Source organism: Haematobia irritans, chromosome 4 (genome assembly GCF_050003625.1).
Source record: "Haematobia irritans isolate KBUSLIRL chromosome 4, ASM5000362v1, whole genome shotgun sequence".
NCBI lineage: Eukaryota > Metazoa > Arthropoda > Insecta > Diptera > Muscidae > Haematobia > Haematobia irritans.
Window position 1 is genome coordinate 106,311,402 of NC_134400.1, and position 12,367 is coordinate 106,323,768.

At 35.9% G+C, this 12,367-nt stretch overlaps 1 protein-coding gene across 1 annotated transcript in view; it reads right to left on the minus strand.

The window, feature by feature from the left end:
• bma (SCY1-like protein bma) overlaps positions 1 to 12,367 on the minus strand; it is a 327,192-nt gene that overhangs the window by 128,025 nt on the left and 186,800 nt on the right. The window contains exon 14 of the mRNA XM_075306514.1: positions 6,486 to 6,622. Coding sequence (XP_075162629.1) covers positions 6,486 to 6,622 — 137 coding nt within the window. The remainder of the gene's footprint in view (positions 1 to 6,485; positions 6,623 to 12,367) is intronic.

The following is a 12,367-nucleotide window of genomic DNA, read 5'->3' on the forward strand; positions in this document are numbered from 1 at the left end:
GTCCACTTTTATGTACAGGCCCCATATGAACCGACTGACAGATTCGGTTTGCGGATATACTTGGAGAAGCAAATTTCATCCGATCCGGTTGAAATTTGTTACGTGGTGTTAGTATATGGTTTCTAAAAACCATGCAAAAATTAGTCCATATCGGTACATAATTATATAAAGGGTGATACGGTCAAAATTTGGTCAAGGGAAAACACGTGTAAATCGGTGAAATCGTGTATTTAAAAAATCAAATTAAATTTCTTTTTCAAGTTCAATTAGTATAAAATTCAGGAAACATATTCAGTTAGGCTTTCACTTTTCCAAATCCGAATTGCCGGGCCTCACGCTTGACACCTGCCATCAGATTTTGTACAGCCACCTTGTCCACCTTCTTCGCCGCAGAAAGCCAGTTTGCCTTGAACTGCTGCACGTCCTTAGCAGTTTTTTGGTCTTCTTTAGGTTCCGCTTGACAATAGCCCAGTATTTCTCAATTGGGCGGAGCTCTGGCGTGTTGGGAGGGTTCTTGTCCTTGGGAACCACCTGCACGTTATTGGCGGCGTACCACTCCATGGCCTTTTTACCGTAATGGCAAGATGCCAAATCGGGCCAAAACAGTACGGAACAACCGTGTTTCTTCACGAAAGGCAGCAGACGTTTATTCAAACACTCTTTCACGTAAATTTCTTGATTGACAGTCCCGGAAGCTATGAAAATGCTGCTTTTCAAGCCACAGGTACAAATGGCTTGCCAAACCAGATATTTCTTTGCGAACTTTGACAGTTTTATGTCTGCTACGTTTCCCCTTCCTTTTGCCGTATAAAACTCCTGTCCCGGAAGCTGCTTGTAGTCGGCTTTGACGTAGGTTTCGTCGTCCATTACCACGCAGTCAAACTTCGTCAGCATCGTCGTGTACAGCCTCCGGGATCGCGCTTTGGCCGTCGTATTTTGTTTATCATCGCGATTTGGAGTCACTACCTTCTTGTAAGTCGATAGTCCGGCTCGTTTTTTGGCTCGATGCACGGTTGTAGACGATACACCCAGCTTATTTGCGGCATTTCGGAGAGAGAGGTTAGGGTTTCGCTTGAAACTTCCGGCAACTCTCTTTGTCATCTCAGCGGCTTCTAGTTTTCGATTTCCCCCGATCCAGACTTCCTGGCTATCGATAAACGTTCCCCAAACACTTTAATTACATTTGTATCGGTTGATTTGGCAACTTTTAGCGATTTTGCCAGCTTTGCGTGCGAGTAGCTCGGATTTTCGCGATGCGCGAGCAAAATTTTGATACGCTGCTCTTCTTGCTTGGACGGAATTTTGACAACTGAAGAGTGAATTCCAAAATCAAAATAGAAGCAACATTCTACACACACACCTTCAAAATAAGGGGTGTTCAGGTTCTTTAAATGCAAAATTGAAAGAAATACGTCAAGTTTATATTGACCAAATTTTGACCGTATCACCCGTTATACTCCCATATAAACCAATCCCCAGATTTGGCTTGCGCAGCCTCTTGGAGGAAAAAAAATAATTTTTGAAGAATTCCATTATTTTATTTGTCTTTACTGTGCTTTAAAATTCAGAAAATTTAAATTTATTGCGAGGCTACTGTAACCAAAGGATTTTTATAAACCACATCAGAAGAATTTCTGGTGAAGTGAAAAGTGGATGCACATTATATGTAAATAAACTTCAAAAATTGGCCACGTTTTTGACTTATGGGTTAATATCAAGTAAGCGGTCACAAATCGGAATAATGTTCGGGATTTCAGGTGGATCGGATGAAAACTAATTCTTCAGGACATTTACGAAGATAAATCTTCGTATCGGACTATATGGGGGCTATGCATAAATATGAACCGATAGTAGCAACTTTTGTGTTGTTAATTAAGAAATCAAATCTGGAGATCAATCTATGTGGAGGCTATCGGTACTATTTGTAATACCCGGCCAAGTACTTGGACCATTACGAACCATCGGAATCATATACAGAAATTCAATAGAATAAACAGAACGGCTCTTATTTATCTGACTGGTGCAGTGAGAACAACGGTCACTGCAGCTCTAGGGTTTTAATACGAAGTTACCCGCTTGATCTGCATATCAGGAAGGCAGCTGAAGTGATACTCATGAGTCTGAAGCGCTTGGACTCCCTTGGAAACGCGGTCTGCCGGCACACGGAACTTATTGCTTCAGTGGAACAACACTTAACGACAGACTATACGGCGACTCGGCATGTATATAAGGACAGGCTGAGATTGATTATCCCAAGTATAGGCGATTGGGAAGAAAAGCGCACATATTTTGGAGATCTGAACATTTATACGGATGGATCGAAAATGGAGGAGGGCACGGGTAGTGGTATTTACTACGAAGAGTTAGGAATCAGGGAGACAAACCAAATGGACAATGCATGCAGCATGATGTGCAGCTCCTGTTGATGAGGCTGATATTCAGAAGAGATATCAGCTTCTTCATCGACCGTCAGGCAGGAATAAAGGCCTTGGATAATGCAAACACAACGTCGTAGGTAATCAGCTGCTGTCGTAGAGAGCTGCCAACATTACTCTGTGATGGGTACCTGGACATTAAGGAATAAGGGTTAATGAGGAGGCAGATGTGTTGGCTACGGAAGGTGCACGCGGCAGGGATAACATCGTTACGGACGTTTTTCCCCCGCTATCTCTATAGACTTACAGAGTCAATGTCAAATAAAATGATTTAGGGAAAGAACGATCGACTTCCTCTATGGGTTGCGAGCAAACCAAACTGATATGGGGCTACAAGAGTAGTAGAAACTATGGTCGTTAGAGGCTATAACACGTTGGCTGATAAGTCCCCAGTCTGACACATAGATGGCGTCGCTAGTATTAAATGCATAAATTTTTATACAAAATTTTAAGCAAATTAGGGTAAAACTCTGGCTTCTGGAGCCATATAAGTCCATATCGGGCGAACTATATATGGGAGCTATATCTAAATCTGAACCGATTTCTTCCAAAATAAATAGGGTTTTATTCAGAGCCAAAACACATACTTGTGCCAAATTTGAAGTCGATCGGACTAAAACTGCGACCTAGACTTTGATTACAAAAATGTGTTCACGGACAGACGAACATGGCTATATCGACTCAGGAGCCCACCCTGAGCATTTTTGCCAAAGACACCATGTGTCTATCTCGTCTCCTTCTGGGTTTTACAAACATATGCACTAACTTATAATACCCTGTTCCACAGTGTTCCCATATTTATACCCTGTAGAACAGGGTATATGAAGCAATTTTAACGAAACTTCGCAAAAGTTTATTTATGATTTATCGCTCGATATATATGTATTAGAAGTTTAGGAAAACAAGTAAGGAAAGTCTAAAGTCGGGCGGAGCCGACTATATTATACCCTGCACCACTTTGTAGATCTAAATTTTCGATACCATATCACATCCGTCAAATGTGTTGGGGGCTATATATAAAGGTTTGTCCCAAATACATACATATAAATACCACTCGATCTGGAAGAATTTCATAGACTTCTACAAAATCTATAGACTCAAAATTTAAGTCGGCTAATGCACTAGGGTGGAACACAATGTTATTAAAACAATATGGGAAACGTTTAAATCTGAAGCAATTTTAAGGAAACTTAAAAAAAGTTTATTTATGATTTATCGCTCGATATATATGTATTAGAAGTTTAGGAAAATTAGAGTCATTTTTACAACTTTTCGACTAAGCAGTGGCGATTTTACAAGGAAAATGTTGGTATTTTGACCATTTTTGTCGAAATCAGAAAAACATATATATGGGAGCTATATCTAAATCTGAGCCGATTTCCACCAAATTTGGCACGCATAGCAACAATGCTAATTCTACTACCTGTGAAAAATTTCAACTAAATCGGAGTTAAAAATTGGCCTCTGTGGTCATATGAGTGTAAATCGGGCGAAAGCTATATATGGGAGCTATATCTAAATCTGAACCGATTTCAACCAAATTTGACACGCATAGCAACAATGCTAATTCTACTCCCTGTGCAAAATCTCAACTAAATCGGAGCAAAAAATTGGCCTCTGTGGTCATTTGAGTGTAAATCGGGCGAAAGCTATATATGGGAGCTATATCTTAATCTGAACCGATTTCAAACAAATTTGGCACGCATAGCTACAATGCTAATTCTACTCCCTGTGTAAAATTTCAACTAAATCAGAGCAAAAAATTGGCCTCTGTGGTCATTTGAGTGTAAATCGGGCGAAAGCTATATATGGGAGCTATATCTAAATCTGAACCGATTTGGCTGATATTTTGCAAGTTTTTCGAAACTCATAAAATATTCGGATGTACGGAATTTGAGGAAGATCGGTTGATATACACGCCAATTATGACCAGATCGGTGAAAAATATATATGGTAGCTATATCTAAATCTGAACCGATTTTTTCCAAAATCAATAGGGATCGTCTTTGAGCCGAAACAGGACCCTATACCAAATTTTAGGACAATCGGACTAAAACTGCGAGCTGTACTTTGCACACAAAAATACATCAACAGACAGACAGACGGACAGATAGACAGACAGATAGACAGACAGACAGACATCGCTAAATCGACCCAGAATTTAATTATAAGACGATCGGTATACTAAACGATGGGTCTCAGACTTTTCCTTCTTGGCGTTACATACAAATGCACAAACTTATTATACCCTGTACCACAGTAGTGGTGAAGGGTATAAAAAGTATGGGAAGCATTTAAATCTGAAGCAATTTTAAGGAAACTCCGCAAAAGTTTATTTATGATTTATCGCTCGATATATATGTATTAGAAGTTTAGGAAAATTAGAGTCATTTTTACAACTTTTAAACTAAGCAGTAGCGATTTAACAAGGAAAATGTTGGTATTTTGACCTTTTTGTCGAAATCAGAAAAACATATATTGGGAGCTATATCTAAATCTTAACCGATTTCAACCAAATTTGGTACACATAGCAACAATGTAAATTCTACTCCCTATGCAAAATTTCAACTAAATCGGAGAAAAAAATTGCCCTCTGTGGTCATATTAGTGTAAATCGGGCGAACGATATATATGGGAGCTATATCTAAATCTGAACCAATTTCAATAAAATTTGGCACACTTGACTATAGTAATAATTGTTCTTCTTAAGCAAATTAGGGTAAAACTCTGGCTTCTAGGGCCATATAAGTCCATATCGGGCGAAATATATATATGGGAGCTATATCTAAATCTGAACCGATTTCTACCAAAATCAATAGGGTTCTATTCTGACCCAAAGCACTTACTTGTGCCAAATTTGAAGTTCATTGGACTAAAACTGCGACCTAGACTTTGATTACAAAAATGTGTTCACGGACAGACTGACATGGTTATATCGACTCAGGAGCCCACCCTGAGCATTTTTGCCAAAGACACCATGTGTCTATCTCGTCTCCTTCTGGGTGTTGCTAACATATGCACTAACTTATAATACCCTGTTCCACAGTGTGGCTCTTTGAGGCTACGCAAGCAAAGTCTGGGGATCGGTTTATATGGGGGCTATATATAATTATGGACCGATGTGGACCAATTTTTGCATGGTTGTTAGAGACCATATACCAACATCATGTACAAAATTTCAGCTGGATCGAATGAAATTTGGCTCTCTTTGAGGCTCCGCAAACAAAGTCTGGGGATCGGTTTATATGGGGGCTATATATAATTATGGACTGATGTGGACCAATTTTTGCATGGTTGTACCATGTAACCCAATGTGCCAAATTTCAGCCGGATTGGGTGAAATATGCTTCTCTTAGAGGATCCGCAAGTCAAATCTGGGGGGTCCGTTTATACAGGGGCTATACATAAAAGTGATCCGATATGGCCCATTTGCAATACCATCCGACCTACATCAATAACAACTACTTGTGCCAAGTTTCAAGTCGATAGCTTCGTTCGGAAGTTAGCGTGATTTCAACAGACGGACGGACGGACGGACATGCTCAGATCGACTCAGAATTTCACCACGACCCAGAATATATATACTTTATGGTGTCTTAGAGCAATATTTCGATGTTCGATCCTATGGTGGAGGGTATAAAAATAAATATTCAAAAGTTGCAGAATAAGCGATATGGAACCACTTTGCCGTGTGCTGCACCTCGTGAGCACAAAAAAAAAAAAAAAACAAACAAACTGTAGGCATGAGCCATTTCTTAATAACCCCTTATGTTCCATTAAATGCCCTTAATTACTTGTAGGCTCATAATCATATCCATTTGCCCATATATCTTTGACGTACGAGTATATTCCAATGTTCGACGATTTAATTATTAGCCATAATGGAATAGCCTTTAAGTGAGTAGAAGTACACCTTGTCCTATTTACGCTGGTAACATGATGAACTATCATATCGTTGCACTTTAAGGATGTTGTTGCATACTCATTAATATACATACACAGGAATTTAACTAAATTAACACATTCACACACAAACATGTATATACATACCTCGAGTAGAAAGCAATACTGCTCAAAATTCAAATGCGGATTGATGGTGTGCGGTATCAGTAGTGGCAACACGTTATTGGCAACAGCCTCCGTCGTTAATCCATACGATGAGTCAAAGAACAGCCTTTGATAAATACCTAGTGGAGAAAGCAGGAAGAAGGCAAAGAAAATACCACAGAAAAAAAAAACGAAAGAAACGAGATTCATTAAACATCCGGATATAACACGGTGGCCTCATGGCCAACCATATTTAATTGCTCGTATTTCCCACAGCCAATGGTATTGGGGTGTATAAATAAATGTTAACCGTTTTCAGTTTATACGAAAATTAAAGTTTTTTAAAAACCGTTGTTGTTTTAACCGGCTGAAACCGAAACACACAAAATTCAATGAAATTTACTTCGATACGTGTATTTTTTATAGTTTCAATGTAAAAACGTGCAAAAAATATTGTTATAAAATCCAATTAATTTTTAAATGAAATTGTTTCAATTACAAAAAATGCTAGTATCAGTTAAAAATATCAATTAATAAATTAATTCATGCAATAACAAATTAAATGGTCCAATTAATTTCGGCTTTTGATTTTTGTTTTAATTGGAAAAATTAATTAAAGAAATTTAAATTTTAATTGAATATGTTTTTAACTCAATTATAATTTTCATCGAAAAATTTTTAGTGCTATTTGTCTGTGTACTTTCAATGTGATAGGTTTACTTTTTATTTTTATTTTTGTTTTTAATTTTTAATTAAAATATTAATTATCCCACTTTTTTTAATTTAAAAAAAAAATATTCCTATACAGAAAAAATTAATTGAAATTTATTCGAAATAATCGAAAATAATATAATTCGATAGAAAAATCCAACTATAAATTTAATCGGAAAATTCATAAGAAAGTATAAGCTCTTGTAAAACAGCAATGCAATTGATAATTGATTGTCTGAATTAAAAATTTATTTAAGGTGTGCGGCCAATATCAATTAATTTTTTAATCTAGTACATTTTCCATAATTCTGTGATTGATATTATCATTTTCGTGATTGAAGAAATTGAAATTAAACAAGTATATACGGCCGTAAGTTCGGCCAGGCCGAAGCTTATGTACCCTCCACCATGAATTGCGTAGAAACGTCTACTGAAGCCGATGGCAAGGTATCATAAAACTTCCTAACAACGTACTATATACCACATAATCCATTCGTGGTATATATTAAACTACAAAAGGGCCGATTAAATACGTATATAATTAAGTTTAAAGTTTCTATAGAAGTAAAGTTTTGACAACATTTTCTATAGAAGTAAAATTTTGACAAAATTTTCTACAGAAATAAAATTTGGAAAAAATTTTCTATAGAAATAAAATTTTGACAAAATTTTCTATAGAAATAAAATTTTGTCAAAATTTTCTATAGAAATAAAATTTTGACAAAATTTTCTATAAAAATAAAATTTTGACAAAATTTTCTATAGAAATAACATTTTGACAACGTTTTCTATAAAAATAAAATTTTGGTAGATTGTTTTTGGCTCGAGTGGCAACTATGATTATGAACCGATATGGACCAATTTTGGTATGGTTATTAGCGGCCTTATACTAACACCACGTTGCAAATTTCAACCGGATCGGATGAATTTTGCTCCTCCAAGAGGCTCCGGAGATCAAATCTGAGGAACGGTTTATATGGGAGCTATATATAATTATGGACCGATATGGACCAATTCTTGCGTGTTTGTTAGAGACCATATACTTACACCATGTACCAAATTTCAGCCGGATCGGATAAAATTTGCCTCTCTTAGACGCTCCGCAAGCCAAATCGGGGGATCGGTTTATATGGGGGCTATATATAATTATGGACCGAAGTGGACCAATTTCTGCATGGTTGTTAGAGACCATATACTAACACCATGTACCAAATTTCAGCCGGATCGGATGAAATTTGCTTGTCTTAGAGCAATCACAAGCCAAATTAGGGGGTCCGTTTATATGGGGGCTATACGTAAAAGTGGACCGATATGGCCCATTTGCAATACCATCCGACCTACATCAATAACAACTACTTGTGCCATGTTTCAAGTCGATAGCTTGTTTCGTTCGGAAGTTAGCGTGATTTCAACAGGCGGACGGACGGACGGACATGCTCAGATCGACTCAGAATTTCACCGCGACCCAGAATATATATACTTTATGGGGTCTTAGAGCAATATTTCGACCCTCCTATGGTGGAGGGTATAAAAATAATTAATTAATTAAATTAATTTCGTTATAGATTAAAACTTTTTTCTGCTAATTCAATTTCAATTTTGTGTAAAGAAAAATGCATTCAAAGAATATTGCTTTTGAGCTAATTACTCGTAGTGAAAACGTAATTAGAAAAAAAAAACGTGTTAGATATTTCAATTTTTCAGTACCTTCGTACATTTCGGGATCTATAGAAATTTTATTGCAATACAGATTTTTTTGTGAATTGGAAAACCCGCTAAACAATATTCGAAATCCGGTTTTCGCTATTGTTTATTATTTTGGTCCAAAACCAGTTAACCGACTGAAGCCGACTGAATGAATGAAATTTCGTTTGAAATGTCTATTTTATAGTTTTAGTGCAAAAAACAAAATTATCAATTCATTGTTATAAAAACTAAGAGATAATTATTGCTGTACAAAAAAAATATTTTTTGATTTTAATAGAAAAATTAATTGATCCAATGAATTTTTAATCGGAACTATTTGAATTACAAAACTTATAGTGTAATAAAATTAATGAATTTAAATCAAAAGCCGAAATTATTTGATTTGATTGAATCTGAATATAAAATGCAGAATAAAATATAATATAAAAACAAGTAAGTAAAGTAGAAAGTCGGGCGGGGCCGACTATATCATACCCTAAACCACCATTACAGAATTAGTAATCATATGCATTTGTGGGGTAACATATAGGTCTGGGAGATAAACCGCAGTTGCATATTTAAGAAAATTAAGGGGTACATGTCTATGGGTGCTTTGTGTCAATCTGACTATAGCTCATAGTCAATGTTGCCAGGGAAAATGTTCGGTTTACCCTACAAGGACAAAAAAAGTTCCCTACTTTCCCATGCATTCCCAAACAATTTTCCCTACTATATTTTTCGTTAAATTTAAAAAATTTTACAAAACAAAAATGGTTCTAAGTACTTTATTATCTTAAAACATGAATATGCAACGTATATAACTTAGAATATAAATTTGTATTACCACCACGGTTGCCACAGTTGGTAGAATTTTACCCAAATTAGTAATCTTTTTTGTTAAATCTCTATAAAAATAAAATTGTGGACAAAGTTTCTATAAACAAATTTTTGTGAGAAATTTTTCTATAGAAATAAAATTTTGACAATAAATTCTATAGAAATAAAATTTTGAGAAAAAATTCCACAGGAATAAAATTTTGAGAAATTTTTTTTGTAGAAATAATATTTTGAAAAAAGTTTCTATAGAAGTACAATTTTGACAAAATGTTCTATAGAAATAAAATATTGACAAAATTCTCTACAGGAATAAAGTTTACCACACATTGTTAAAGATCAAGCCTTGCCGGCTTCTAATTTTCTCCTCTAGAGCCACCAAAATGTAAAAATTATTACAAATTGTGTTGAGTGAAAATGTCCTACATTGTGGCCCTACGCTAAAGACGCTAAATATTAGAAAAACCCTACATATAGGGAATTTCCCCTACTTCTAGCAACACTGACTGTGTATATATTGCGCCTACGGAGCTAGTATGCAACTAATATTGAGCCCATTATTAAAAAAGAGAAAATCGTTAAATTAGTGTGGGTAATAAATACAAATTTGTAAAAATCGAGCAACATTCTTATGTAAGAGCTACAAGTACGTATAAGTACGATCGGCTAGTACATCAAAATTTTAAATTTGAGTAACATTGGTTAATAAATAAGATTACTTTGGCCAAATTTGGGAAAATCGAGCGATGCATATATATGGAAGCTATATCTACATCTGAACCAATTTGCATAATATTTTGCAGGTTTGATTAATACCACAAAAGGTTACCTTGTGCAAGATTTGAGTAAGATCAGTTACGAAATGAGGCCTGTATGGTCAAACATAAGGCTATAAGGGCGAATTTTTCAAAATCGGGCGATACATATATGGGAGCTATATCTAAATTTGAACCGATTTCGATGAAATTTTGCACATATAGTTAGTACTATAGAGGACTGGATCTAGTCAACTTTTAGTAAGATCGGTTAATAAATAAGGGTTCTATGGCCAAATTTGGGAAAATCGGGCTATACATATATATGGGAGCTATATCTAAATCTGAACCGATTTCGACGATTTTTTGCATATATAGTTAGGGCTATAGAAGACTACATTTAGCCAAATTTGGGTAAGATCGGTTGATAAATAAGGGTTTTATAGCCAAATTTAGAAAAATCGGGCGGTACATATATATGGGAGCTATAGCCAAATCTGAACCGATTTCGATGATTTTTTGCACATATAGTTAGTGCTATAGAAGATTATATTTAGCCAACTTTGAGTAAGATCGTTTGATAAATAAAGGTTTTGTGGCCAAATTTAGGAAAATCGGGCGATACATATATATGAGAGCTATATCTAAATCTGAACCGATTTGGAGGGCGATGGAAAAGATTACCTTTTGGCAAATTTGGTGACGATCCGTTTGAAAAAACGCGCAACGTGACCCCATTTGTCGAAATCGGGCGATACATATATATGGGAGCTATATCTAAATTTGATCCGATTTCTTCCAAATTCAATAGCGTTCGTCCTTGTGCCAAAAAAACTCCCTGTACCAAATTGCATTAAAATCGATTAATAATTGCGACCGGAATCCTGTGAACAACAAATACATGCATATATATGGAAGCTATATCTACATCTGAACCAATTTGCATAATATTTTGCAGGTTTGATTAATACCACAAAAGGTTACCTTGTGCAAGATTTGAGTAAGATCAGTTACGAAATGAGGCCTGTATGGTCAAACATAAGGTTATAAGGGCGAATTTTTCAAAATCGGGCGATACATATATGGGAGCTATATCTAAATTTGAACCGATTTCGATGAAATTTTGCACATATAGTTAGTACTATAGAGGACTGGATCTAGTCAACTTTTAGTAAGATCGGTTAATAAATAAGGGTTCTATGGCCAAATTTGGGAAAATCGGGCTATACATATATATGGGAGCTATATCTAAATCTGAACCGATTTCGACGATTTTTTGCATATATAGTTAGGGCTATAGAAGACTACATTTAGCCAAATTTGGGTAAGATCGGTTGATAAATAAGGGTTTTATAGCCAAATTTAGAAAAATCGGGCGGTACATATATATGGGAGCTATAGCCAAATCTGAACCGATTTCGATGATTTTTTGCACATATAGTTAGTGCTATAGAAGATTATATTTAGCCAACTTTGAGTAAGATCGTTTGATAAATAAAGGTTTTGTGGCCAAATTTGGGAAAATCGGGCGATACATATATATGAGAGCTATATCTAAATCTGAACCGATTTGGAGGGCGATGGAAAAGATTACCTTTTGGCAAATTTGGTGACGATCCGTTTGAAAAAACGCGCAACGTGACCCCATTTGTCGAAATCGGGCGATACATATATATGGGAGCTATATCTAAATTTGATCCGATTTCTTCCAAATTCAATAGCGTTCGTCCTTGTGCCCAAAAAACTCCCTGTACCAAATTGCATTAAAATCGATTAATAATTGCGACCGGAATCCTGTGAACAACAAATACATGCACAGACGGACGGACGGACACCAAGCGCTAGATCGACTCAGGAGGTGATTCTAAGTCGATCGGTATATATTTTATGGGGCCTAAA